This window comes from Scyliorhinus torazame, chromosome 1 (assembly GCF_047496885.1).
Source record: "Scyliorhinus torazame isolate Kashiwa2021f chromosome 1, sScyTor2.1, whole genome shotgun sequence".
In the NCBI taxonomy this organism is placed as follows: domain Eukaryota; kingdom Metazoa; phylum Chordata; class Chondrichthyes; order Carcharhiniformes; family Scyliorhinidae; genus Scyliorhinus; species Scyliorhinus torazame.
In genome coordinates, this window is record NC_092707.1 from 250262074 (window position 1) to 250289368 (window position 27295).

Here is a 27295-nt window from a genome sequence, read left to right on the forward strand (position 1 = left end):
TGCACATCTGGTGAAGAGAGGGGAGAGATAGTGAGGGTTCAGGCCAGGGGTGCTGCACATCTGGTGAAGAGAGGGGAGAGGTAGTGAGGGTTCAGGCCAGGGGTGCTGGACATCTGGTGAAGAGAGGGGAGAGATAGTGAGGGTTCAGGCCAGGGGTGCTGCACATCTGGTGAAGAGAGGGGAGAGATAGTGAGGGTTCAGGCCAGGGGTGCTGGACATCTGGTGAAGAGAGGGGAGAGATAGTGAGGGTTCAGGCCAGGGGTGCTGCACATCTGGTGAAGAGAGGGGAGAGATAGTGAGTGTTCAGGCCTGTAATGCACAAATCGCAAACTAGTCCCGGCACCTGCTGGCGGATGCCTGCCACTGACATCAACAATGGCAGAAAACATGCAGGCGCCTGCGAATGCAATTTGTACCAAAACCGGGTGTTTAGCTGTTTTTGGCGCCTGGCCGATTGGAGGTCAGCGTTCCTGCAAAATGGTCGACAGGACAGAAAATCAACCTGCATCCTCTGGCACCTTCTCACACTACTGCTGCTCTCTCAGAGTCAGCACTCAAATCTGTTTCAATTGCCTGGAGACAGATTGTATAACATCACCCTGCTCCATGTGAAGGAAGCCTCATTTTCACTTCAGGGACGAACAGAGGCCCTGGCAAGCTGAGAGACAACCCACGTCACAGACCTGAAACATCTCCAGTCACAAAACCATTGCCGTGCTGCCTCGGGGCCCAGGGAATGCAGAAAGTTATTTCCTTTGAGGTTCCTGGAGTGCAATTTAATATCTTTCTGAATTTTACAGTGTTATCTACCTTCATTGTAATATATTCCTCGGGAGCTACACTATAATGAAGAAAGTGCTGGAGTGCACATCCCACAACGCAGCATAAAATTAAACCAAGATCCAATAGCTTCCAAACAGAGATTTTACAATGTAATGAGTGTCTCTGCTGCCAGTTAATATTACCGACACATTACACGTCCTCCACAATAATATCAGGCAGATTGTGTCCAGAAGATAGCGCCGGAGTGAGGCGACTCTCTGCGAGCTCTCCCCAACAGATCCACTTTTTACTTAACTTATACTCGTTCTAATCTTTTAAAATTTAATTCTGAGACTAACATTATTACTAACCTCTCCCACGACCTGGAAGTGGATTGGGCCCAAACCGGAAGTGAAGCCCCGACCTCGATTTGGAGCCGACCTGGACCTCGGAGCTCCCAACCCGGCCTAACAACTGACGCCAGCCCCCAGAGCTCCCTACCTGACCCCCGATGACGAGACCCGGCCCAACTCGACCCCGAGAGACCCGCCCAGCAACCCGACCTTGAGAGGCCGCCCAGCAACCCGACCTACCTGGAGATGGAAGAAAGAAAAATCCACGTGGAGGCCCGACCGGGCCTACTTCAAGACCTGACCCCAGGAACGCCCAGGGAGGGAACAGACCACGAGACTCAACCCAACCTGCCTCAGGAAGCTCCTGCCCACGACCCAGGACCCCGTAATGGCGGAGACCGCGCACGAGGACCCAAACGCGCTGCAAGGTATTCACGTGCCCGCAGAACGCCGGGACCCGTCCAGATCACAAACATGCCCCCCCTAGCAACCCCTCTACCTCAATCAGCACCCGGGACCCAACCAGATGTGACCTCGGAAACGTAACCAGCGCCCTGGTCCCCGCCAGCGCCCTGGACCCCGCCAGACGCAACCACCTACCTTCTACAAGGTCAGACTTCTCCCATCGGATCCCAGGATCATCCAGCCGCAGCCGCCGACCGAGGAAGCGAGGGAAACGTGGCGGTCTGCAGGTTAGACTGACGCAACGCGGCTTCAAGACCCCTCTCCCCAGGATACTCCTGGCAAATGTCCAAGCGATCGAACACAAGCTGGATGGACTTAACGCCAGACTTACCTCTCAGAGGGAAGTAAGAGACTGCTGTGTGCTCTGTTTCACAGAGACCTGGCTCACCCCCGCTTCACCGGACTGTGCCATACAACCTGAAGGCTTCTCAATTCACCGGGCAGACCGCACAGCGTCATCAGGCAAAGCGAAGGGTGGAGGGGTGTGCCTCCTCATCAACTCCTCTTGGTGCTTGGATGTGGCGACCTATTGCTCCCCGGACCTGGAATACCTGACTGTGAAGTGCCGCCCATACTATCTTCCACGTGAGTTCACTTCAGTCATTATCACAGCGGTCTATATCCCACCCCAGGCAGAAGTGAAGGCGGCGCTGGATGAACTGTACAGTTATAAACAACTACGAAACAGACCATCCGGAGGCCTAGTTCATCGTGGCCGGAGACTTCAACAAGGCCAACCTCAAGAGTGTACTGCCAAAATTCCACCAGCACACCTCTTCTCCCACCAGGGGCGACAACACTCTTGACCACTGCTACTCAAAAATCAAGGGCGCCTACCGTTCCACCCCCTGACCTCACTTTGGGAAATCAGACCATAAGACAGTGCCTCTTCTCCCAGCATACAAGCAGAAACTCAAGCGGGAGAATCCAGCTAAGAAGGCCGTGCAGTGCTGGTCTGAGGAAACAGAAGAGCTCTTACGTGATTGCTTAGATACAGTGGACTGGTCCATATTTAAGAACTCAGCGACCAACTTAAATGTGTATGCCACCACCGTCACAGACTTCATCAGCAAATGTGTGGACGACTGCCTGCCAGAGAAAGCAGTACGTGCGTTCCCCAACCGGAAACCATGCCTCAATCACGAGATTGACTCCCTACTGAAGGACAGATCTGAGGGGTTCAAGTCAGGCGACCCTGACCTATACAAGAAATCCAAGTACGACCTCCACAAAGCCATCCAAGATGCCAAGAGATAATATCAAACCAAGCTAAAGTCACAGACAGACTCTCGGCGATTGTGGCAAGGACTAAACAACATAATGGGCTACAAAGCGAAGCGGAGCAGTATCTCCGGCAGCAGCGCACCCCTCCCCGATGAGCTCAATGCATTCTATGCTCGGTTCGAGCAGGTAACCAACAATCCGCTGTCGAGTGCCCTTGCAGTCCATAACTCACCCATACCCACCATCACAGCTTCCAAAGTCAGATCGGCCTTCCTGAAAGTGAACCCTCGGAAGGCGACGGGCCCGGACGGGATCCCTGGTCGTGCACTCAGAGCCTGCGCGGACCAGCTGGCAGAGGTATTCGCAGACATCTTTAACCTGACCCTAATCCACTCCAAGGTCCCCACCTGCTTCAAGGAGACCACCATCATACCGGTGCCAAAGAAGAACCAGGCAACGTGCCTCAATGACTACCGCCCGGTGGCCCTGACTTCAGTCGCAGTGAAGTGCTTTGAGAGGTTGATCATGAAGCGCATCCCCTCCATACTCCCAGAACACCTTGATCCACTGCAATTCGCATACCGCCGCAACCGGTCCACAGCAGACGCCATCTCCCTGCCTACACTCATCACTAGAGCATCTCGACAACAAGGACTCCTACATCAGACTCCTATTTATTGACTATAGCTCCGCCTTCAACAGCAGAATCCCAGCCAAGCTCATATCAAAGCACCAAAACCTAGGACTTGGCTCCCCACTCTGCAACTGGATCCTCGATTTTCTGACCAACAGACCACAATCATTAAGAATGAATAACAACACCTATTCCACAATAATCCTCAATACCGGGGCCCCGCAAGGCTGCGTACTTAGCCCCCTACTCTACTCCCTGTACACACATGACTGTGTGGCAAAATTTGGTTCCAACTCCATCTACAAGTCTGCTGACGATACAACCATAGTGGGCCGGACCTCGAATAACGACGAGTCAGAATACAGGAGGGAGATAGAGTACCTAGTGGAGTGGTGCAGCGTCAACAATCTCTCCCTCAATGCCAGCAAAACTAAAGAGCTGGTCATTGACTTCAGGAAGCAAAGTACTGTACACACCCCTGTCAGCATCAACGGGGCCGAGATGGAGATGATTAGCAGTTTCAAATTCCTAGGGGTGCACATCTCCAAAAATCTGTCCTTGTCCACCCACGTTGAAGCTACCACCAAGAAAGCACAACAGCGCCTATACTTCCTCAGGAAACTGAGTAAATTCGGCATGGCCACATTAACCCTTATCAACTTTTACAGATGCACCATAGAAAGCATCCTATCGGGCTGCATCACAGCCTGGTATGGCAACAGCTTGGCCCAGGACCGCAAGAAACTTCAGAGAGTCGTGAACACTGCCCGGTCCATCACACAAACCTGCCTCCCATCCATTGACTCCATTTACACCTCCCGCTGCCTGGGGAAAGCGGGCAGCATAATCAAAGATCCCTCCCACCCGACTTACTCACTCTTCCAACTTCTTCCATCGGGCAGGAGATACAGAAGTCTGAGAACACGCACGAACAGACTCAAAAACAACTTCTTCCCCGCTGTTACCAGACTCCTAAACGACCCTCTTATGGACTGACCTCATTAACACTGCACCCCTGTATGCTTCATCCGATGCCAGTGCCCTATGTAGTTACATTATATACTTTGTGTTGCCCTACTATGTATTTTCTTTTACTTCCCATGTATTTAATGATCTGTTGAACTGCTCGCAGAAAAATACTTTTCACTGTACCTCGGTACACGTGACAATAAACAAATCCAATCCAATCCAATCCAATCCAATTAACCTGCTGAGTTCTGCAATCGCTGTTTTCGCTTGGAGCTATTTAGTTGTGGGAGTGCATCCCCTTTTCCTCCATAGAAGATTTGTCAAATTAAAAACATCTCGGGATGTTGGCCAAAGGAAAGCGACGAGAAATATGCAGGAGGTTGGGATGTCCGTACTTCAGATCTAAGGACCCTCTCTTAGTCCCGTCGGTGAAGACCTGTCTTTGTACCCTCTAAAGCGCTCTGTGAGGATAATATTGCCCATTCACAAGGGTGTCACATTGGTGGAGGTGACACCTTCCTACTGCAAACTGACCAATGGGAGGAGAAACAGAATTTGCATAATTTAAGAGCAGTCCTAAAGCTACCTCGTTCACGTTCCTCTGTTTCAAGTGTTTCGGCCAATATTCATCCCACAAAAGGTATCACTCAAAAACAAAACATTATCTAGCCATTATCCCATTGTTATTTGTGGGACCATGCTATGTACAAATTGGACATGCATTTCCCACATTACACTTAAAAGAAAAGTACTTTGTTGGCTGGGAAGTGTTTTGGGGCATCCTGAGGCTGTGCATGGCTGTAATACAAATGCACCTTTTGTGTGAAAGTTTTTCTATTAAACTGATATTACAGACCCAGTGATGGCTCAGTTAAACATTGTTTTCTCTTCAATTATATACAGAGGGAAATAGTCACATGGGTCACACAATCTGCAGCAGGTGTGAATTCTTAGTTACATATTCAGCTAGAGACATCTACAATTCGAACTGCAGGAGTTGTGAAGCATTGATCCTTTATTATCTCCCTATCAGACTCCCTCTACTGGTACATGTGTGTACGATAGCCTCAAGTAGATACATTGCACAATACAATTTTCAATACACTACAGCAGGGTGGATAATTTCAGAGGGATCTACATGGACAACTTGTTTTTTTTACTTTGGTTAATGCTGTCAGTCATGGCCTTTGCCCTCAACTCTTCAATTTAATAGTACACTTTTAGCACAGTAAAACCTTTAAGTGGGGAAAACGTCATCTTTTGTTCAAATCCTGATGCACTATCAATTATGATGAGACGAGAGTAGAATGTAATCGAGGCTTTATTACACAGAGATGTGTGGCCTCCTACAGCAGCTTACTAAATGGCTGCTGTTCGGAGAGCACACACATTTATACTCCGCCTCCTGGGCGGAGCCAGCAGGCAGGGATCTACCCCCGTACCTGTAGTACAGGGGCCTTACCGTCATGCCCATATATACAATATGATACAACAGTGGTGACTACCACAAATCCATCAATAGTCTCACCTCTCCATATCCCTGTAACCCTCTTGTTTACAGTCCTCTGATATTTCTACATTCATCCCAACTCTGGCCTCTTGGCATACGAACATACATGTAAACATCTAAATTAAGAGTAGGAGTAGGCCAGTAGGCCGCCCGAGCCCACTCTGCCTTCCATTATCATGTGGAACTTGTTTATCCCTGCCTAAGGCTGGAAGAAAATACTTTAGTTTATTAACTTACTTCAGTTTATTAACTCAGGGGCTGTTTAGCACAGGGCTAAATTGCTGGCTTTGAAAACAGACCAGGCCAGCAGCATGGTTCAATTCCCGTACCAGCCTCCCCAAACAGGTGCCAGAATGTGGCGACTAGGGGCTTTTCACAGTAACTTCATTTGAAGCCTACTTGTGACAATAAGCAATTTTCATTTCATTTCACTTTAAGTAAATACTCATTAAATGCTAATTGTAGACCAGATTTTTCAGAAAGGTATTGATACTTAAAACTCCCCATTCACCAAACTCCTACCAGTTCACTCTGCTGCGATCTGCATCCTGTTTTCAGTTCATTCACCCTACTATTGGCAACTGTGTCTTCAAGTGTCTGGGCCCTATGCTTTTTCTAACTTCTTTGCTGAACGACTCTGCATCTCAGCCTCCCTTTCCTCCTGCTTAAAACCTACTTCTTGGAGCAGGCTTTTGCTCACCTGTCCTAATGCCTCCCTTTTGTTTCAGTGTCAACTTTAGTCTTATTACACACTTGTGAAGTGTGGGTCTATTCCACCCTTGGGTTTATACGCAAGATGATTAGCAATCTGAGGAAACTTGGATCACCTTCCGGCTCTTGTCAGAGGCGACACCCCCTCCTGGCACCATCCAGTAGTAAGAAAGTGCAGGAAACACCAGAAGTGTATTCAACTGGAACCTGGAGCTTGCTCTTGTGTGTAATGAAAATGAAGAAGGTGCGACTTGGCCACACGATTGGTCAGAAGAGGAAGTCCAGATGAGTCTTGGGCTGTTAGAAGGCACTACCAGCACGAGAGGTGCAGGCAGACTTAAAGGTTCATGGATGGACCAGAAGAATTTGGTCTATTTCGTAGGCATTGGTATTGACCTTATAGAGAATGACAGTACTCCTGCAAGAAACAGTGAACTATGTGTCGTTACACTTCTGGTGCATGTGTGTGTAATCTTCTTTGTAGGGAGCTGTTAAGAGGACAGCACTATGGTGCCAAGCGGTAGGTGGAGGAACCATAGAATTCCTACAGTGCAGAAGGAAATCATTTGGCCCATTGAGTCTGCACCAACTCTCTGAAAGCGCATCCTATTTAGGCCCACTCCCACGTCCTATCCCTGTAACCCCACCAACCTGCACATGTTTCAAAACTAAGGGGAAATTTAGCATGGCCAATCCATCTAACCTGCACATCTTTGGACTGTGGGAGAAACTGGAGGAAACCTACACAGACATGGGAGAAAGTGCAAACTCCACACAGTCACCTAAGGCTGGAATTGAACCTGGGTCCCTGGCACTGTGAGGCAGCAGTGCTAACCACTATGCCAGTATGGCCAATTATGACAGAATGGGAATGGGTTCTGTAATAAGTCTTTAGATGTGGGGATTGTTGTTGATTAGTTAATGTGCACAGGAGCCAGGTACTGGAATGATTATTCCAGATGTGATCATGTGGGAGACAGGCACCGCAGTAGTTTTTTTAGGTACGATTATTGCTGTTACTCATCCCCATGTGTACAGAGCTCACAGGCTCTGTCAGGTTTCTTTCGATGAGATTGCACCTCTCTACGTGCACATGGGAGATGAGTACTTTACATAGCTGGTACAGCATGGAAACTTCCACCCAACAATTCCATGCAAATGTTCAGGCTTCACTCGACCTCACTCTCATTCTTCCTCATCTAACTTTATCAGCATGATCACCTATTCCCTCCCCCCTCCATCTGCCATTTTTCCGCCCAAGACTTCAACCAGTTTATATCCTATTGTATCTTCTGACAATCCTCTTCACTATCCGCAACTCCACCAATTTTTGTGTCGTCTGCAAACTTACGAATCAGACCAGCTACATTTTCTTCCAAATCATTTTTATTCACCACGAACAAAGGCCCCAGAACCGATCCCTGTGGAACACCGCGAGTCACAGCCTTCCATTCAGTAAAGCACCCTTCTACTGCTACCCTCTGTATTCTGTGCCCAAGCCAGCTCTGTATCCAACTTGCCAGCTCTCCTCTGACCCACTGTGACTTCACCGTTTGTACCAGTCTACCATGAGGTACCTTGTCAAAGGCTTTACTGAAGTCCATGTATACCACATCTACTGCCTTTCCCTCATCTATCACCTTTGTCACTTCCTCGAATAACTCGATCAAATTAGTGAGGCACGACCTACTCTTCATAAAACCATGCTGTCCATCACTAATAAGTCCATTTGTTTCCAAATGTGAGTAAATCCTATCTCTAAGAATCTTTTCCAATAATTTCCCTACCACTGACGTAAGGCTCACCAGCCTATAATTTCCTAGATTATCCATGCTGCCCTTCTTAAACAATGGAACAATATTGACAACTCTCCAGTCCTCTGGAACTTCACCTGTAGCCAATGTGGATGCAAAGATTACTGTCAAAGCCCTAGCAATTTCCTCCCTTGCCTCTCACAGTATTCTGGGGTAGATTCCATCAAGCCCTGGGGACTTACCTACTTTAATGCTTTTTAAGATGCCTAACACCTCTTTATTAATATCAACATGACTCAGAATATCTACACACTCTACCCTATACTCCTCACAATTGAGTCCTTTTTGGTGAATACTGAGGCAAAGTATTAATTTAGTATCTCTCCCATTTCCTTTGGTTCCATACATAGATTCCCTCCAATATCCTTGAATGGACCAACCCTTTCTCTGGCTACCCTCTTGCTCTTTATATATGTATAAAATGGTTTAGGATTTTCCTTAATCCTGTTTGACAACGACATTTCATGACACATTTTAGTCTTCTTTAAGTTCCTTCCTTTATAATCTTGAAGGGCTTCATCTGACCTAAGCCTTCCTTTTTCCTTTTTCTTTTTGACAAGGTTCATAATATCCCTTGTTATTCAGCGTTCCCTATACTTGCCACCTTATCTTTCGTCGTCACAGGTACCTGCCTGTCCTGAATTCTAATCAACTGACTTTTGAAAGTCTCCCACATGCCAGATGTTGATTTTCCCTCAAACCGCCTCGCCCAGTCAACACTTTCCTGATGCTGATTAATTCTGTTGTAATTAGGCTTCCCCCAGTCTAACACCTTCGCCTGAAGACCACTCTTGTCCTTATCCATAAGCAGCTAAAACTCAGGGCGGGATTCTCCCAGCCCTGGGCCGGGCCGGAGGATCCCCGCGAATGGGCCACGCCGCCCCGACGCCGGCACGCGATTCTCCGCAGAGTGGAGAATCGGCGCCATTGGCGCCGGCGTAGTTGGCGCGGTGCCGGTCGTGGGCGGCTCTATGCGGCAGGCCCGTCGATTCTAACCTGCTCTGGGCCGGCGGGACCTCGGCATGGAAGGGTCGGGTGGCGGCCTGTGGGGGGGTCCGACCCGGTGGGGGGGGGGAGCTCCGATGTGGCCTGGCCTGCGATCGGGACCCATCGATCGGGGGCCTCCTTTCCTACGCGCCGGCCCCTGTATTCCTACACCATGTGGCGTCGGGGCTGGCGCGTTGAAGGAGGCCACTGCGCATGTCCTCATTGGCGACGGCGCAACTGCGGATGCGCCGATCCCGCGGACAGTTCACACCGGGATCGGCAGCTGGAGCAGCGTGAATGCTCCAGTGCCGTGCTGGCTACCTGTAGGGGCCAGTATTAGTCCTGGGAGCGGCCCGTTCACGCCATCGTAAAACGCGACGGCGTTTACGCCGGCGTAGACACTCTGCCGCGGGATGGGAGAATCCCGCCCTCTGTTTCTCAATGAGCTGGGTTTAATGGGGTGCTGTGTTTAATGGGGTGCTGGGTTTAATGGGGTGCTGGGTTTAATGGGGTGCTGTCCCCACACCCCCAGCTAAAAGGTCAGGGGAGGGGAGCCCGACCACAAGCCCGATGGCTGCCCCTCAACAATTTAATGCTGGGAGCAGTGTTCATTGCTTTAAGGCGGAGCTACCGCCCCTTTCTCTGGAGGAAGTCTCATCTTAGAGAAGCTTACCATTTGGACGGCTAGCTACTCCATAGTACCAGCAGGGCCACCGGGAGCGGTGGCTACTGTTGGGACCACAGACAGTCTAATGCTGAGGAACCCAGGTGAGTCTGAGTTTGGGAGTCTTGGAGAGGGAAGGAGGGACCGAGAGATTTGGGGGGTTGGGAGCCTAGTTCAAAAGACCAGGGATGAGGGTCAATAGGGGATTATAATCTTGCGAGAGGAGCAAAGTTAGCCTCCAATGGATCCAGGGGAGCTGCAAAGGGGGCCCCCTCTGCCCCCCCCCATGAAGCGAAAGATGTTGAACCTCCTGCAAGGTGTTGCTGAACCCCCCCCCGTACCCCCATCCCACATCATGGTTACAATATTGACCAGGGCGAGGTGAAGGCCTTAAGTGGCCATTAGTTAGCCACTTAATGACCTCAATATGCCCCAGAGTGGGCAGGTCACCTAACTCCTCCCCAGGGATGAGGCTGGGGGTGTGCGGTAGATGAACCATTGGATTTTACTTACCCCTTCAAACCTGCTGGTGGAGGAGCATAAAATCCAATACTGTATCTGTTTTTATGATACAGTGACCAGAACAAGACACAATACCTCAGTTGCGGTCTAACTGGGGTTCATAGGAATAAAGGAAAATAGGAACATGGGAACAGAAGGGGGCCATTCAGCCCATCGAGGCTGCTACACGATTCAATACGATCTTGGCTGATCGGACACTTCAATGCCTTTTACACCCACTATCCCCATAACCCTTTACGTTATTGTCAATCAGAAATCTATCAATCTCTCTTTAAACATACTCAATGATTGAGCTTCCACAGCCCTCTGGGGTAGAGAATTCCAAAAGTTCACAACCCTCTGTGTAAAGAAACCTCTCCTTGTCTCGATCCTAAGTGACATTTTCCAAAACTACAGTTAATTTAGAGGAAATTGGTGCAATAACCCACTCGGGAGATGGTATTGAATAAACTGATGGGATTAAGGTCAGATAAGTCTCCGGGACCGGATGGCCTGCACCCTGGGGTATTAAAGGAGGTGGCAGTGGAGATAGTGGATGCATTGGTTATGATATTTCAGAATTCCCTGGATTCTGGAAGGGTCCCGGTAGATTGGAAACACGCTAATGTGATGCCCCTATTCAAAAAGGGAGAGAAGCAAAAAGTAGGAAACTATCGACTGGTTAGCTTGATCTCTGTGGGGAAGTTGCTGGAATCAACCATTAAGGAGAAGATGACTGAACATTTGGAAAGACAAAGCTCAATCCACTATTGTCAGCATGGTTTTATGAAGGGTAAACCATGCTTGACAAACTTGCTTGAGTTCTTTGAGACGTAAGCAGCAAGGTGGATAATTTGAAACCTGTGAATGTGGTATAACCAGACTTGCAGAAGACATTTGACAAGGTGCTGCATCCAGAAGGTGAGATCACAGGGGATTGGGAATAGAGTACCAGATTGGATTTAGAATTGGCTGACTGACAGAAAGCAGAAGGTTGGGATAAATGGGTCCTTCTCTGGCGAATTGTAGCTAGCGGGGTGCGGCAGGGGCAGTCCTCACACCTCATCCGTTTCCAATTTATATAAATCATCTGCAAGCAGGGACAGAGTGTAACTTTTTTTGTTACTAGCGGGGTGCGGCAGGGGCAGTCCTCACACCTCATCCGTTTCCAATTTATATAAATCATCTGCAAGCAGGGACAGAGTGTAACTTTTTTTGTTGCAAGTAAATTTAGTCAGCAAAATTTCAACAATTTTACAATACAAAAAAAACATAAACAAAACCCCCCAACCCCCCCAAACCCTCCCCTCCAACAGTCAACAGTAACCAATTCCTGAAAATGCATGATAAACAAACCCCAACAATTGTAGAACCTGTCGCTTACTGCCACCCCCCCCCCCCCCCCCCCCTTAGTGCAAACGTCACCTTCTCCAGAGTCAAAAACTCCAGCAGGCTCCCCCGCCACGCCGAGGCACAGGGTGGAGAAGCTGACCTCCACCCCAACAAGACCCATCAGGCGCAGACTAAAACATCTGCCCCCGTACCTGCATGTAGCAACGGCCGATCCGACACCCCGAATATGGCTTCCAGGGGACAGGGCTCCACGTCCATATGTAACACCCCCCTAGGTGGTGCTGAACACCGTCCTCCAAAACCTTTGCAGCTTCAAATAGGCCCAAAACATATGAACAGGGTTCACGGGGCCCCTCCCACATCGCTCTCAGACATCCTCCACCCCCTCAAACAGTTGGCTCATCCTAGACTTTGTAAGGTGCGCCCTGTACACTACCGTCAGCTGTATCAACCCCAGCCTCGCACACAAAGTCGAGGCATTCATCCTCCACAACATCGCGCACCATAGTCCCTCCTCCAGCACTAACCCCGACTCTTCCTCCACTTCGCCTTAACTCCCCCAACACCACCCCGTCCTCTTCCAAAATCCTCCTGTAAATCGGCGAGACAACCCCCCCTCTCCAATCCTTCCACTGACAGCACCGCCTCCAACAACAAAGAGGCCAGCGCTATCGGGAAGGTCGGAAACACCTCGTAAATCCCACACCTGCAGATATCTGAAACCCCACGTGAAACCTCTCACCCAACTCCTCCAAACGCGCAAACCCCCCCCCAGAAATAGAGCCTTATTCGCTCTCTCTTCCCACCCCCAAAACCTCGCATCTATTCTCCCCGGCTCGAACCCATGATTCCCCCTAATCGGCATTCCCCCCGAGCCGGCCCCAGCCTAAAGTGCTGTCTAAATTGCCTCCAGATCTTCAACGTGGCCACCACCACTGGACTCACCAAATACGTCCCTGGGGCCATTGGGAACGGCACGTTGCCAGCGACCGCAAACCCACCCCCCTACAAGAGCCCCCCAACCTCCCCACCCCGCCCCCCTACAAGAGCCCCCCATCACCATCACCCACAAAGCCCCCCCCCCCTCCCTGCTCCAGCCCCGCATCTTCTCTGCATTTGCCGCCCAATAATAATACAACAAATTTGGGAGGCCTAACTCCCCCACCCCCCTGCCTGCTGTCCCCTCTGCAGCTTCACCCTCCTAATCCAGCATCTTCCTTCTGGGTCTTCAACATTTCACACCTTCCTTATAACTTCTCACACCAACTCAGTCACAAACTACCCCTGAGACCGGGCACAAAAGTCCAAAAACTAGAGACTCTAGCCTGAGCCACCTAACGTGAGACCTCCACCTACAAGCCGCCACCAGAGGTCCAAGGACAGAGTGTAACATAGCAAAGTTTATGGATGACACTAAAATAGGTGGGAAAGCAGGCAGTGAAGAGGAGATACAGATTTTACAGACAGATATAGATAGGTTAGGGGATTGGACCAAATTTGGCAGTTGGAGTTTAATGTAGATAAGTGTGAGGTTATCCATTTTGGCCAAAAAAATAGAACAGCAGATTATTATCTAACTGGAAAGCAGATTCAAGATGCGTCTGGGCAGAGGGTTGTTTCAATTATATAGGGTGTTGGTGAGACCACATCTGGAGAATTGTGTCCAGTTTTGGTCTCCTTACTTGAGGATGTGGTGGCATTGGAGACAGTTCAGAGGAGGTTCACCAGCTGGATTCCGGGGATGAAAGGGTTGATGTATGAGGAGAGATTAAAGAGTTTGGGCTTATACTTGCTGGAGTTTAGAACGATGAGAGGGGATCTGATGGAGGTCTATCAAATGCTAAACGGAATTGATAAAGTAAAGGTAGACCAAATGTTCCCCCTTGTAGAACGAGAGGTCACAGATATAGGTTGAGAGGCAGTAGATTTAGAACTGAAATCGGGATCAGCGCTGGGTGATCTGAATGCTATGCTCCAACTCCCCCGCTGGCGGCGTGAGCGAGGTCCACGCTGCACGCCAGCTGTAACAAAATGCAAACGGGTCCGGTGCCCTGTACTCTGGCCTCCCGTGATTCTCCGTGAATTACGTGGGTGCGGATCACTTGTGATCTTTGTCAGCATGGCCCTGACGTGGTGGATCTCACGGTGGGCCAAGGGGGCAGCCATTGAGGTCCGCCACTGCAGGCCACACTGGTGGAGACCATCCGAGACTCTTGGAGGGCCACACCCCAGCCCCAACAAGGAAGAAAGATGCAGAAAAATGAGGGAAATGGAATGAAAGATTCACATTTATACAGCACTTTCCACAACCACTGGATGTCTCAAAGCAATTTTCAGCCAACAAAGTGGTTTTGAAGTGTAGTGTAGGAAACGCAACAGCAAATTTACACTCAGCAAACTCCCATGATGAGATAATGACCAGGTAATCTGTTTTTGACATAGATTGGGGGATAAATCTTGACCAGGAGAACAGGGATAACTCCCCAGTTCATCTTTAAAACTGTGCCATGGCATCTTTTCTATCCACCTGTGGGGACAGATAGTGGGCTGGATTCTCCGTCGGCGGGATTCTCCGTTTCGCCGGCAATGCACTCGCGCCCGAGCATTTTCCGACGGCATGAGGGTGCCCACAAAGGGAAACTCCATTGGCTGGCTCCAGAAAATGTGTGCGGCGGGACGGAGAATCCCGCCCAGTGTCTCGGCTTAATATCGCATTAATTTCAATGGGCATTTGAGAGTCAACTACACTGCTTGGGTCTGGAGTCAGGCCAGGTAAGGATGGCAGCATTAGTAACCAGATGGGTTTTTATGATAATCAAGAATGATTTCTTGGTCATCATTACACTTTTCATTCCAGATTTTTTAAAAAAGCGAATTAAAATTTCACCTTCTGCTGTGGTGGCTTTCGATCTCAGGTCCCAGAGAATGACCCAGCGTCTCGGGATTACTAGTCCAGTGATGATTCCACTAAGCCACCACATAACACTTGCCTTCCCATTTGCTTGTTACTTGTGCATGTTGATATTCTGTGATTGACTTACAGGAACAACAAAGTTCCCCTGGATGGAAACATTTCCCAGTCTCTCAGCACTTAAAAAATATCCTGCCTCTTATTTTTAACCCTATTCCTCTCCTGCTCTATAACTCTATCTTCCCTGGCCATTTTACACCCTCCCTTGGCTCAGGCAGTCCTTTCCTGTCTCAGTTATATTTAACTTTGCTTCATTTCTTGGAGATCTGTCCCGCAGCTTAACTAATTTCAGCACCTCTGAGTTTACCCTTTCTGCCACAACACTGATTCCATTCCATTTCAGAGGGAGCCCATTCCCTTTCTGCCACAATACTGGTGCCTGTGCCCCATGGTGGCACAATGGTTAGCACTGCAGTCTCACAGCGCCAGGGACACGGGTTCAACTGGGGCCCTGGGTGATCTGGTTTCCTCCCACAGTCCAAATATGTGCAGATTAAGTGGATTGGCCATGCTAAATTACCCCTTAGTACAAGTTAGGTGGGGTTGCAGGGATGGGGGGCGGGAGTGGGTGCGGGTGGGATGGTCTTTCAGAGGGTCGGTGCAGACCTGATGGGCCAAATGGCCTCCTTCTGCACTGTAGGGATTAAATGGTTCCTTAAATGAATTCCTCTTCCCCACAGCAACCCTTTAGTCACATAGTAATTCCCCTGATCTACCTGTATGCCATTGTTGCCATGACTTGGGCAATAATCCAGTGATTATTACCCTTGACGGCTTTTTAAATTCAGCTCCAAATTCCTGATGCTCCATCAGAAAGACCTTTTTCCCTGTTCCTACATGTCACTTTGTTCTAACATTGACCACAATGGCCCCATCCTTTCCAAATTCCTCCCTGGATGCTTTGAAATACCACTTACTCTGGCACTGGGAGAGGGGGGGGGGGGGGGGCAACACACCCGTTAGGACAGGAATTAACTCTCAAATCAAAATGATCAGGAACAGCTTCATGAGTTTTGATCTTAACAAAATACATTGAGTACGGTTAGCACTGTTGCTTCACAGCTCCAGGGTCCCAGGTTTGATTCCGGCTTGGGTCACTGTGCGGAGTCTGCATGTTCCCCCTGTGTCTGCATGGGTTTCCTCCAAGTGCTATGGTTTCCTCCCACAGTCCAAAGATGTGCAGGTTAGGTGGATTGGCCATGCTAAATTGCCCCTTAATATCCAAAAAATGTTTGGTGGGATTACTGGGATTACGGGGATCGGGTGGAGGTGTGGGCTTAAACGGGGTTCTCTTTCCAAGGGCCGGTGCAGACTCGATGGGCCGAATGGCCTCCTTCTGCACTGTAAATTCTATGTTTCTATCTATGAATTACAAATGTGAGGTCATCCATTTCCGTAGGAATAACAGCAAAAGGGATTATTATTTAAATGATAAAATATTAAAACATGCTGTTGTGCAGAGAGACCTGGGTGTGCTAGTGCATGAGTTGCAAAAAGTTGGTTTACAGGTGCAACAGGTGATTAAGAAGGCGAATGGAATTTTGTCCTTCATTGCTAGAGGGATGGAGTTTAAGACTAGGGAGGTTATGCTGCAATTGTATAACGTGTTAGTGAGGCCACACCTGGAGTATTGTGTTCAGTTTTGGTCTCCTTACCTGAGAAAGGACGTACTGGCGCTGGAGGGTGTGCAGAGGAGATTCACTAGGTTAATTGCAGAGCTGAAGGGGTTGGATTACGAGGAGAGGTTGAGTAGACTGCGATTGTACTCATTGGAATTTAGAAGGATGAGGGGGAATCTTATAGAAACATATAAAATTATGAAGGGAATAGATAGGATAGATGCGGGCAAGTTGTTTCCACTTGCGGGTGAAAGCAGAACTAGGGGGCATAGCCTCAAAATAAGGAGAAGTAGATTTAGGACTGCGTTTAGGAGGAACCTCTTCACCCAAAGGGTTGTGAATCTATGGAATTCCTTGCCCAGTGAAGCAGTTGAGGCTCCTTCATTAAATGTTTTTAAGATAAAGATAGATAGTTTTTTGAAGAATAAAGGGATTAAGGGTTATGGTGTTCGGGCCGGAAACTGGAGCTGAGACCACAAAAGATCAGCCATGATCTCATTGGATAGCGGAGCAGGCTCGAGGGGCCAGGTGGCCTACTCCTGCTCCTAGTTCTTCTGTTCTTATGTTAATTGCTGCCGTTTAATAAAACGCTGGTTATCGATGGTCATTCCAATGCCAGGCAGTGTTTGAGGATGAATTGTGATGCTTCCTTCATTTATATAGCAGTCCGTGTGACCTCTCACCCCTACTTACTTCGTGCGAAAGGTAGAAGGCAGCGATTCCCAAAGGCCAGAAGCAGCAGAGCATGGAGAAAACGCTGAGACCCAGATGGTCCCTGGGTGGTATCATGAGGAAATTGTCCTCACTTTCTGTCTCACTCGAGTAATCGCTCTGTGTAAAATCAAAAAGCAAGGCATCCAGTTAATTACATATTTCCTGGATTGTTCCATCATTTCATAATAAAAGCAGAGGTTGGTGAGAAAGTCCAAGACCGAAGTAAAGAGTTAATTAAATTGCGATTGAATTGCAATGCATTCTGTTTTGTGTCACAGAGGTGTCCAACTTGCACTTCAATGCCAACTTGCAGGATATGAGGGAATTCTCAATACCAGTCACTGTTAATGAGAAAAATCTACGAAACACAAACCAAAATGAAATAGAACCATCGACACGGCTCGATAACTGCAAGGCTGGAGCCTAGACTGAGGGACCAGTCCTGACTGACGTTTCAGTGATTCATGGAAGAATGTTTGCCAGTCTCCGTTGCGTTCTCACAGGAGAGGAAAAATCTGAATTGGCTCAAGATGCCGCACTTCTGGACTAATTGGGGTAGAAGCTTACTGATGCAGTCAGGGACAGTCGAGAGGTAGAGACTGTCACATCAGGAGGTACAGGAAAGCTCAGGACAAACTTAAATAAAGATAATGGGGGCAACCGTCATTTCAAAACCACTCTACCACCTACTTAAAACAATGAACTTTAATCATCCGATTTATAATTATTCTCATTCACTAATATTGTTCAGCTGGTCTAACACCTCCAATGGAGGGAGGAACTGAGACAGCAAAGCAGTAAATCCCTATTTAATCTTTTATATCACAGTAGAAGGGTGAGGAATTTATCTAAAAAGCACGCACATTAGACTAGCCAATTTATTCACATTTGGTTCCAGAAAGGCAGTTTTATGGATATCTTCTTCACTTGGTCTCACTAATGAAGTAGCTTTTGTCCATGAATCCTCCTAGTTAAATTTGAATTAACTTTAAAGGTGTTGGATAAACCTCTTAATCAGAATATAAATGTGTTGAACCAGGACACCAGGGGCTTATTCTCCATTGGCCAATGCCGGAATCGGGAAACATGATGAAGTAGAGAATTGCTTCTCAGCTGAAAATCAAGGTCGGCGCAGGGCACCCAACAGAATGCTCTGCTCCGTCCCCTCGACAGCAGCATCACTGTGTTCTACGCTGCAAGTACAGTAAACGCCATTGGCATATCATTAACGGGCCCGTCATGGTATTCTCCCGAGCTCCCGGGATGCTCTGCCTCCACTAGAAGGAATTACCAATGACAAGGTTCACTTGTGGTTTAAAAAATCAAGAAACAGGCGCAGTGGCTGCTGAGTGAGAGAGCGAAGGTAGATCTTGTACACAGAGGCACGACCGTGGGCTGCTGGTGTCCAGGCGCAGACCGCCATTGCTGCGGCCTGCTAAATAGTCATTTAGCTGTGCACCCTATTGACTGCTCACCGTGTCCCGTGGTTGCACAGAGCAACGCCGGCTGTATGGGTGCTCACACCCCACCCCCAATCTCTCTCTCGCCCCAGCTCCACCTTACCAACGTGCCCGCCTCACCAACAATCAGGCACCACACACTGGCAGTGCATCACACGGCCCACACGAGGGCAACGCCCATAGTTGCCACTACAGGAAGGTGCCGAATGGGGGCCACAGAGCCTCCCGCTGGCAGAGGTAGTACCAGGTATCAGTTCCCCTTCTGGCAGGGATCAGGTTCTGGAGCCAGGGGTGTGGTGCAGAGGGCAGAGTGTCAGGAGGAATGGCCAAGGGTAGGTGTGAGGATGGGGGAGAAGGGGGGGGCGGGGGAAGGAGACATGTGGAGGCAGGGGCTGTAGTGAAGGCTGTGGCCACGTGTAGCCCGTTGGACCTGGTTGGGCACGGGGATACACACCATTCTAACATGTTGGCCTTTCACTTCCTGCAGACAACGGATTTCGGAATTCAACCAGGAATGGTTGCCATCTGCAAGTTTGCTGACGATAAGACCATAGTGGACCGGATCTCGAATAACGATGAGTCAGAATACAGGAGGGAGATAGAGAACCTAGTGGAGTGGTGTAGCGATAACAATCTCTCCCTCAATGCCAGCAAAACTAAAGAGCTGGTAATTGACTTCAGGAAGCAAAGTACCGTACACACCCCTGTCAGCATCAACGGGGGCGAGGTGGAGGTCGTTAGCAGTTTCAAATTCCTAGGTGTGCACATCACCAAAAATTTGTCCTGGTCCACCCACGTCGACGCTACCACCAAGAAAGCACAACAGCGCCTATACTTCCTCAGGAAACTAAGTAAATTCGGCATGTCCACATTAACTCTTACCAACTTTTACAGATGCACCACAGAAAGCATCCTATTTGGCTGCATCACAGCCTCAACTGCTCGGCCCAAGACCGTAAGAAACTTCAGAAAGTCGTGAACATCACCCAGTCCATCACACAAACCTGCCATTGACTCCATTTACACCTCCCGCTGCCTGGGGAAAGCGGGCAGTATAATCAAAGATCCCTCCCACCCGGCTTACTCACTCTTCCAACTTCTTCCATTGGGCAGGAGATGCAGAAGTCGGAGAACATGCACAAACAGACTCAAAAACAGCTTCTTCCCGCTGTTACCAGACTCCTAAATGACCCTCTTATGGACTGACCTCATTAACACTACACCCTGTATGCTTCACCCGATGCCGGTGCTTATGTAGTTACATTGTATATGTTGTGTTGCCCTATTATGTATTTTCTTTTATTTCCTTTTCTTTTCATGTACTTAATGATCTGTTGAGTTGCTCGCAGAGAAATACTTTTCACTGTACCTTGGTACACGTGACAATAAACAAAAGCCAAATCCAACTCCATCTGCCTTGCCACCTGGTGGATACACTGAGGTTGTAAGAACAGGAGCTACTCGGGGAGGACCCTGCAGCAATGGAGCGTGCCCCAGAGGAACAAGAGCCAGCTGGTGAGGATCGAGAGCCGACCGAGGACGTGTACTGGCAGTGCCTGTCATTCAAGCAACTGCCAGACCGGGCATGCAGGGGACCGTGCGACATATCCGGCAGATCATGGTGCATCTGGAACCACGGGGGGTATGGGGCAGGCCAACAGCACCCGGCGTCCATCAAGGTGATGGGTCACTCTGAACTTTATTGCCACTGGGCCTTCCAGGCACCCAAGTGGAGACCTGTCCGGCATATCACTGACCTCGGTGCACAGGTGCACCTGCGCCTTCATGGAGCCCCAATATGCCCGCTCGACACAATATATCAGCTTCAATGGCGACCGAGCTCACCAGGGTGCCCGGGCAGCAGGATCCGACACCATCACTGGGATGGCCGTGGTTCAGGGGCTGATCGATGGGACGCTTGTCCTCTTACGAGCACCAGCACATGGTCTTCACAAACCGAAAAGGGTACCACTCCATGAACGTGTAGCTGATGTGTGACCACGAGATGCACATCATGTACTTCTGCTCCCGACACCCAGGCAGCGTGCACGACGCCTTCATCGTGGCACACTCGACGGTTCCCGAATCCTTTGAGGTGGAACCCGGGATGAGGGGGTGGCCCCCGGGCGACAGGGTTATCCTCTGTGGACATCATTGATGACGCCTATCCGGAGGCCACAGACTGACGTGGAGACCTGCTACAGCGATGCCCATGCCTTGACCAGGGCCGTGATCAGGCAGCGCATTGACATCCTGAAGATGCGGAGGTGAGGATTAACGCCAGGCCTCATCCGATGAGGAGGCACCGCCGGAGTCAAATCACTATTGGATGTTGATTGACGACATGCTCTTCCTGTTCTGCATATTTATGCAGCCATGCACTGTATGTGCCAACACTGTCACAGTGTGGTATCTGTCGTGTGCCTCACACTAAAAGTGTGCATGTGTGCTGCAGGCACCATTTTGGTCCCCTAACAAGTCCAAACCATGAGTGCTACCTGTCCCAATTTGCAGCCGCAAGGCAACCGCCTCCGCCCCCCCCCCCCCCCCTCCCCGTCACCCCAGTGAAGGGTTCTCTGGTGGCAGGACGGGCGAGCAACGCAAAATGGCATCGGCATTGGCAGAATGGAAAGACCCCACCGGCAGCCAATCTTGAGCCGCCTCTGCCGCTGGGAAACATCGCTTGGGATCCGAACAAATCTCATCCCAATACTTCCCACATTACAGTTTTGGCTTTAGATGAAACAAAAGGAATATAATATTTATAAAATAGCAGAATTTTGATGGCTGTTTCAAGATTTCTATTCAATCAGTAAAGTAACAGAGGATATACATGATTGTAGGTTTGACTCCCAAATAGAACCACATGAAGTTTGATGAAATTGTGCTAATTTCAAGGTTTACAAATGATTTTGTAAATGATGATAGGAATTCCGTGGCCTGGAAATTGGTCCTAACAAGGCCTTGATATGGTAGGCAGGAATATTCACATATTTGGGAAAGTTTACCCATGTTGAAACGGGCTTTAGATCCTTCACAGATTCCTGCTCATCTCCCCATCAGAATGGCCCACACGAGTGCATAATTGCGGCTGTCACTCCCCCACTACAATACTGAGGGAGGGCTACACTGTCGATGGAGCTTTCTGTCAGATGAAAAGTTCAGCAAAGGCTCTATCTGCCCTTTCAGGTGATCGTGAAATAGCTCATACCACTATTTTGAAGGAGAGCGAACGAGTCCTCAAAGCACCGCAAAACCAGATTATATAGTCATTATCACGTTGCTGCTCCTGGAATCTTGCTCTGCATGAAATTGGCTGCCACGCTTTCAACATTGTTAACATAATTACACTTCAAAAGCACCACCCTGACTTGGAAAAATATCGCCGTTCCTTTGCTGTCGCTGGGACAAAATCTTGGAACACCCTCCCTAACAGCACCATGGGTGTACCTACACCACATGGACTGCAGCAGTTCAAGAAGGCAACTCACCACCACCTTCTGAAGGGCAACTAGGGATGGGCAATAAATGCTGGCCTAACTAGCGACGCCCACATCCCGTAAATGAATTGTTAAAACATTGGCTATACTGCCCTGATGCTGTGAAAGGTTCTGTATAAATGCGAATAATTATTTCTGACTCCTTCATTTCCTGTTCTCATGGAACATGTGACAAGGCATGTCTTGAACATAAAAGTGTGGGCAGGTGATTGTGTCCTCCAAGCCTTTTCTGATGTTGCGGACAGTCATATGGGCATGGTTCATTCCCCTTAGATACTACTTTTGCCTTATCCGAGCCTGAGGTAAAAACCCTTGATCTCGCTCAGCAACTCATCCAGAGACCTGGCTGTGGTAAGGAAATCACTGTACGGAGAAAACACCATGACCTTTAACACTGCGGAATTTAAAACACCCGATCTGATGGTCCATCTGGACCAGGAAGAAAGCTAGACAAACCAATCCAACTCAGTGGTTGCAGTGAGCAGAATACAGTTAGTCAGAGCCCATCCTGTGTACGGGCTTCAATTCTGGGCACTGTACCTCAGCAAGGATATCTTGGCACTGGTAAAGGTACAGTGCATATTCACTGGAATCATACTGCAGTTAAAAGGATTCAGTTATGAGGATTAATTGGGTAAACAGGCTTTGCATTTCCTTTAGTTTAAGGGGTGAACCAAATGAGGTTTCCAACTTGATAAATGATAGATAGTGAAAAATGATTTCCTCGAGCTGAGGAAACGGAACAAGAATGCATAATTTAAAATTTAGTGCCAGGCCGTTTTGAAGTAATATTAGAAGACACTTTTTCACACAAAGCATATTAGAAATCGGCAACCACCTCCCTCAAAATGCCAAGTATCATTTCAAGATTGATCAGGTTATTGGTGGATGTGCAGCAGTGATGGGTAATGGAGTTGGGGTGATGATCAGTCGTAATTGAGTAGAATGGTGAAAAAGAGGCTGAATGGCTGGCTCCTGTTCCCATGGACATGACAAACCAGGACATGATTTTACTGTCCTGTCATGGGGTAAACCTATATCAGATGAGAAGGTATAAAGAGGTGGTGAACTCGATTCCAGGATTTCTGCCTCCAATCTCATCCTCTGTTATTTTCAAAGGTGTGGGTCAAGGGTACGGGTTGTGAGCCCGCAGTCAGAAACCCTGACGCAGGACACTTCAGCCTGGTGAATTGAGAGCCACTATAATTTTCATGGACCTGGGCTGGCTTTGGAAAGCTTCAAAACATGATGTCATTCATGCCAGGTCAGAGGGGTTCTGAATCAGGGTGGAAGGCTGCTCTGGATTTGGGAACCTGTTAACAGAAAGTTTAAAAGCTGTTGACAACCTCACATTTCTTAATTAGATGCTGTATGGTATTTTAAGTATGTTTTCAATGCAGTGATTGATTATAGTGCTTTGTTCTTAAAAAATAAGTGACCATTAATATGATGAACATTGGGGAATTGTTCAGATGCATTAGAGTACTTTACTCTGTGGATAAAGTGCTCTTCTGCACGAAATAAGAACATAAGAACTAGGAGCAGGAGTAAGCCATCTGGCCTCTCGAACCTGCTCTGCCTTTCAATAAGATCACAGCTGATCTTTTTGTGGACTCAGCTCCACTTGCCCACCTGCTCACCACAACTCTAAATTCTTTTACTGTCCACAAATCTATCTATCTTTGCCTTTAAAATATTCAATGAGGTAGCCTCAACTGCTCAACTCCTTAACACAGATTTACAACCCTTTGGGTGAAGAAGTTCATCCTCAACTCAGTCCTAAATCTGCTCCCTCTTATTTTGAGTCTATGCCATAGTTCTAGTTTCACCCACCAGTGGATACAATCTACCTGCTTCTATCTTATCTATTGCCTTCATAATTTTATATGTTTCAATAAGATCCACCCTCATTCTTCCAAATTCCAATGGCTATTGTCCCAGTCTACTCAATCTCTCCTCATAAGCCAATCCTCTCAACTCCGGAATCAACCTAGTGAATCTCCTCTGCATGCCTCCCCCCTCCCCACCCCCCAGTGCCAGCACATACTTTCGCAAATAAGGAGCCCAGAAATGTACACAGTACTCCAGGTGAGGTCTCAGCAGCATTCTATACAGCTACAACATAACCTCCATGTTTTTAAACTTGTGCATAACTTATCATATGAAAATCGCTTATTGACACAAGTAACACATATAACATATATGTGTTATAAAGATACAAAAGGCACCAACCGCTCATAAATAATTATGCAAACATGTGGTCAGTTCATTTACTAATTCCATGTGAACATACATGTATGGATCGAAAGCTTGAGAACATCTGAGCTGCAGAGCTGTGTGCCTGTGTTCTGCTCCAGGCCAATGTGAAACTGAGGCTGAATCAAATAACACTATCCTTTTAAAGTGATGACATGCTGCTATCCCTTAAAGGCATATTACAGCAACTCCCATATCCCTCAGTACTTTTGCTCAACAATAAATGATCAAGCCTCAACACCTTTTCTTGGATGATGTTGGGTGGGGAGAGTTCCAGATTTCCACTTCCCTTTGTGTGAGGAAATGCTTCCTGACCACTAAACAGCCAAGCTCTCATTTGAAAGTTCTGCTCCTGGTTATGGAATCCCGCCAGAGGAAATATTTTCTCTCTATAATCATCTGAAAACTCCTCAGATCACCCCTTAATCTATTATACTCGAGAGCCTAATCTTTGCAACCATCGATTGAATCCGTTGAGCTTTTGATAACTCTGCATTGCATCCCATCCATGGATTTGATGTCTAGGACTGGATGACCTGAAATGATCTGGGATTTAGATGCGGTCGAAATTTTCCAGCCCCCCCACTTTTCCTCTCCCCCCCCCCCACTCTCCCTCTCTCTGCCCCCCCCCATTCTCCCTCTCTCTGCCCCCCCTCCCCCCCCACTCGCTATTGACTGCCGGTGGGATTTTCCAGCCCCACTGATGTCTACAGTATTTTCCATGGTTTGCCCATCCCACTGCTGGGTAACCTGTGGTGGGGGGTCAACTTTGGTGGGACTGGAATATCCGACTGGAGGGAAGTGCTGGAAAACCCACCCTACCAGCCAAGTAAAATACACTGTATCTGTCCATCTGAAAACCAAACACATCCAAAAAGCAAATGCTTTTTTGAACAACTATGCAGTTAATTTGTTAATTTGTATGTAAATAAAACAATGTAATCCTACATTACAGGAGTGCAACCTCAACAGAGTGTGGCGGTTTGTTGAGCTGAGGGAGTTTGGTGAGGAGGCGAGGGAGGTATTCCTTTGCTTTTTTACCCTGTAGGATTTGGTTTCTGCCCTTCTATAGGAGGGGAGGTGAGTATCTGGTGAGTATCTGGTCAATGTCTATTTTCCTAAGGTTTACAATGGTACTAAATTTGTGATGAGATTAATAAATATCTAAAAGTAAATAAATAATTCAATAAAATAATGAAGTAATTAATTAAAGCTCATAGGTATGGCCGGACAGATGATGTGCCGTGGCTGAAGCAGGTGAGAGTTCATGGATACCAGTGTTATCCAGGACAGGCACGGCTGCAGTAAGTGTCTGTGGCTTGAGGTGCTTCTGCTCAGAGTCATTGAGCTGGAGGCTGATATTCAGACACTGCGACACATAAGGGAAGGAGAAGGTTACCTGAACACTTTGTATCAGGAGCTGGTAACACTCCTGAGAATAGGGTCTTCTGGTTTGGATAATGGTGAGGGACAGGAGGGTGGGACTGCAGCTGGGGCAGGTAGGGAGACCCAGAGGGCAGGAGTGCAGCAATATCAGGCTCTGCAATTGTCCAACAGATTTGATTGAGCTTTCTCAGTTTGTTTGGATGAATGTGGGGTCTGAAGGGTGGATGAGCTTTCTGACCATGGCACCACGGTACAGGAAGCCATTCACATTGGGGGCACACATAAGAATGTAATGGTAGTAGGGGACAGTATAGAGTCATAGAGTCATTGTGGGAGTGGTGTACAGGCCCCCTAATTGTAACTATATGGTAGGACAGAGTGTAAAAGAAAGAAATTGGAAGCTTGTCAGAAAGGTAAGGCAATAATCACGAGGGATTTTAATCTACATGTATATTGGAAAAATCAGATGGGCAAAGGTAGTGTGGGTGAGGAGTTCATATTATGTTTTCACGATGATAAGGTTGCCGAGAGGTTAAGGCAATGGACTGCTAATCCATTTTGTTTCGCATGCGTGGATTCGAATCCCGTCCTCATCGTTAATGTATCTGTTGGGCCTCTGTTTAGTCCACTCCATAAGATTGAACTGAACATGCTATCATTTGTAGCTGCTCCCAGGTGACACGGTAGATCAGTGGTTAGCACTGCTGCCTCACAGCGCCAGGGACCCGGGTTCAATTTCGGCCTTGGGTGACTGTCTGTGTGGAGTTTGCATGTTCTCCCCGTGTCTGCATGGGATTCCTCGGGGTGCTCCGGTTTCCTCCCACAGTCCAAAGATGTGCAGGTTAGGTGGATTGGCCATGCTAAAAATTACTTCTTAGTGTCCAAAAATGTGCAGTTTAGGTGAGGTTACAGGGGTGGTGTGGAGGAATGAGCCTAGGTGGGGTCCTCTGTCAAAGGGTTAGTGCAGACCCGATGGGCCAAATGGCCTCCTTCTGCACTGTAGGGATTCTATGATTCCATGATAGTTTCTTAGGCAGCATGTTCTGGAGCCAACCAGAGGGCGGGCTACACTAGATGTGGTTTGGGCAATGCGATAGGAATAATTGATAACCTCAGAGTGAAGGCACCCCTAGACAACAGTGATCATAACGTGACTGAATTTTACATTATTTTGAGGGAAAGAAGAGTGCATCTATGACCAATATTTTAAACTTAAATAAGGGTAATTATGAAGGCATGAAAATGGAGCTAGCTAAAGTGAACTGGCAAATGTGCTTAAGTGATAAATCAATAAAGATTCAGTGGCAGACTGAAGGATATGTCAAAATACACAAGAGTAGACACATTCCAATGAGAATGAAAAATTCCAAGGGGCGGACCCATCTCTGTGGTTAACTAAAAAAGTTAAAGATAGTATCAAACTTAAAAAGAAATTCAGAGTA

General features: G+C 48.1%; 1 protein-coding gene across 3 annotated transcripts in view; it reads right to left on the minus strand.

The window, feature by feature from the left end:
* The window catches only part of LOC140420597 (synapse differentiation-inducing gene protein 1-like), a 182701-nt gene that overhangs the window by 89194 nt on the left and 66212 nt on the right, over positions 1-27295 (minus strand). For 2 of the 3 annotated variants that reach the window (XM_072504604.1, XM_072504601.1), the window contains one exon: positions 17231-17368. The exons of the other annotated variant lie outside the window; for it this stretch is intronic. In XM_072504604.1, coding sequence (XP_072360705.1) covers positions 17231-17368 — 138 coding nt within the window. The remainder of the gene's footprint in view (positions 1-17230; positions 17369-27295) is intronic. 3 annotated transcript variants of the gene reach the window in all.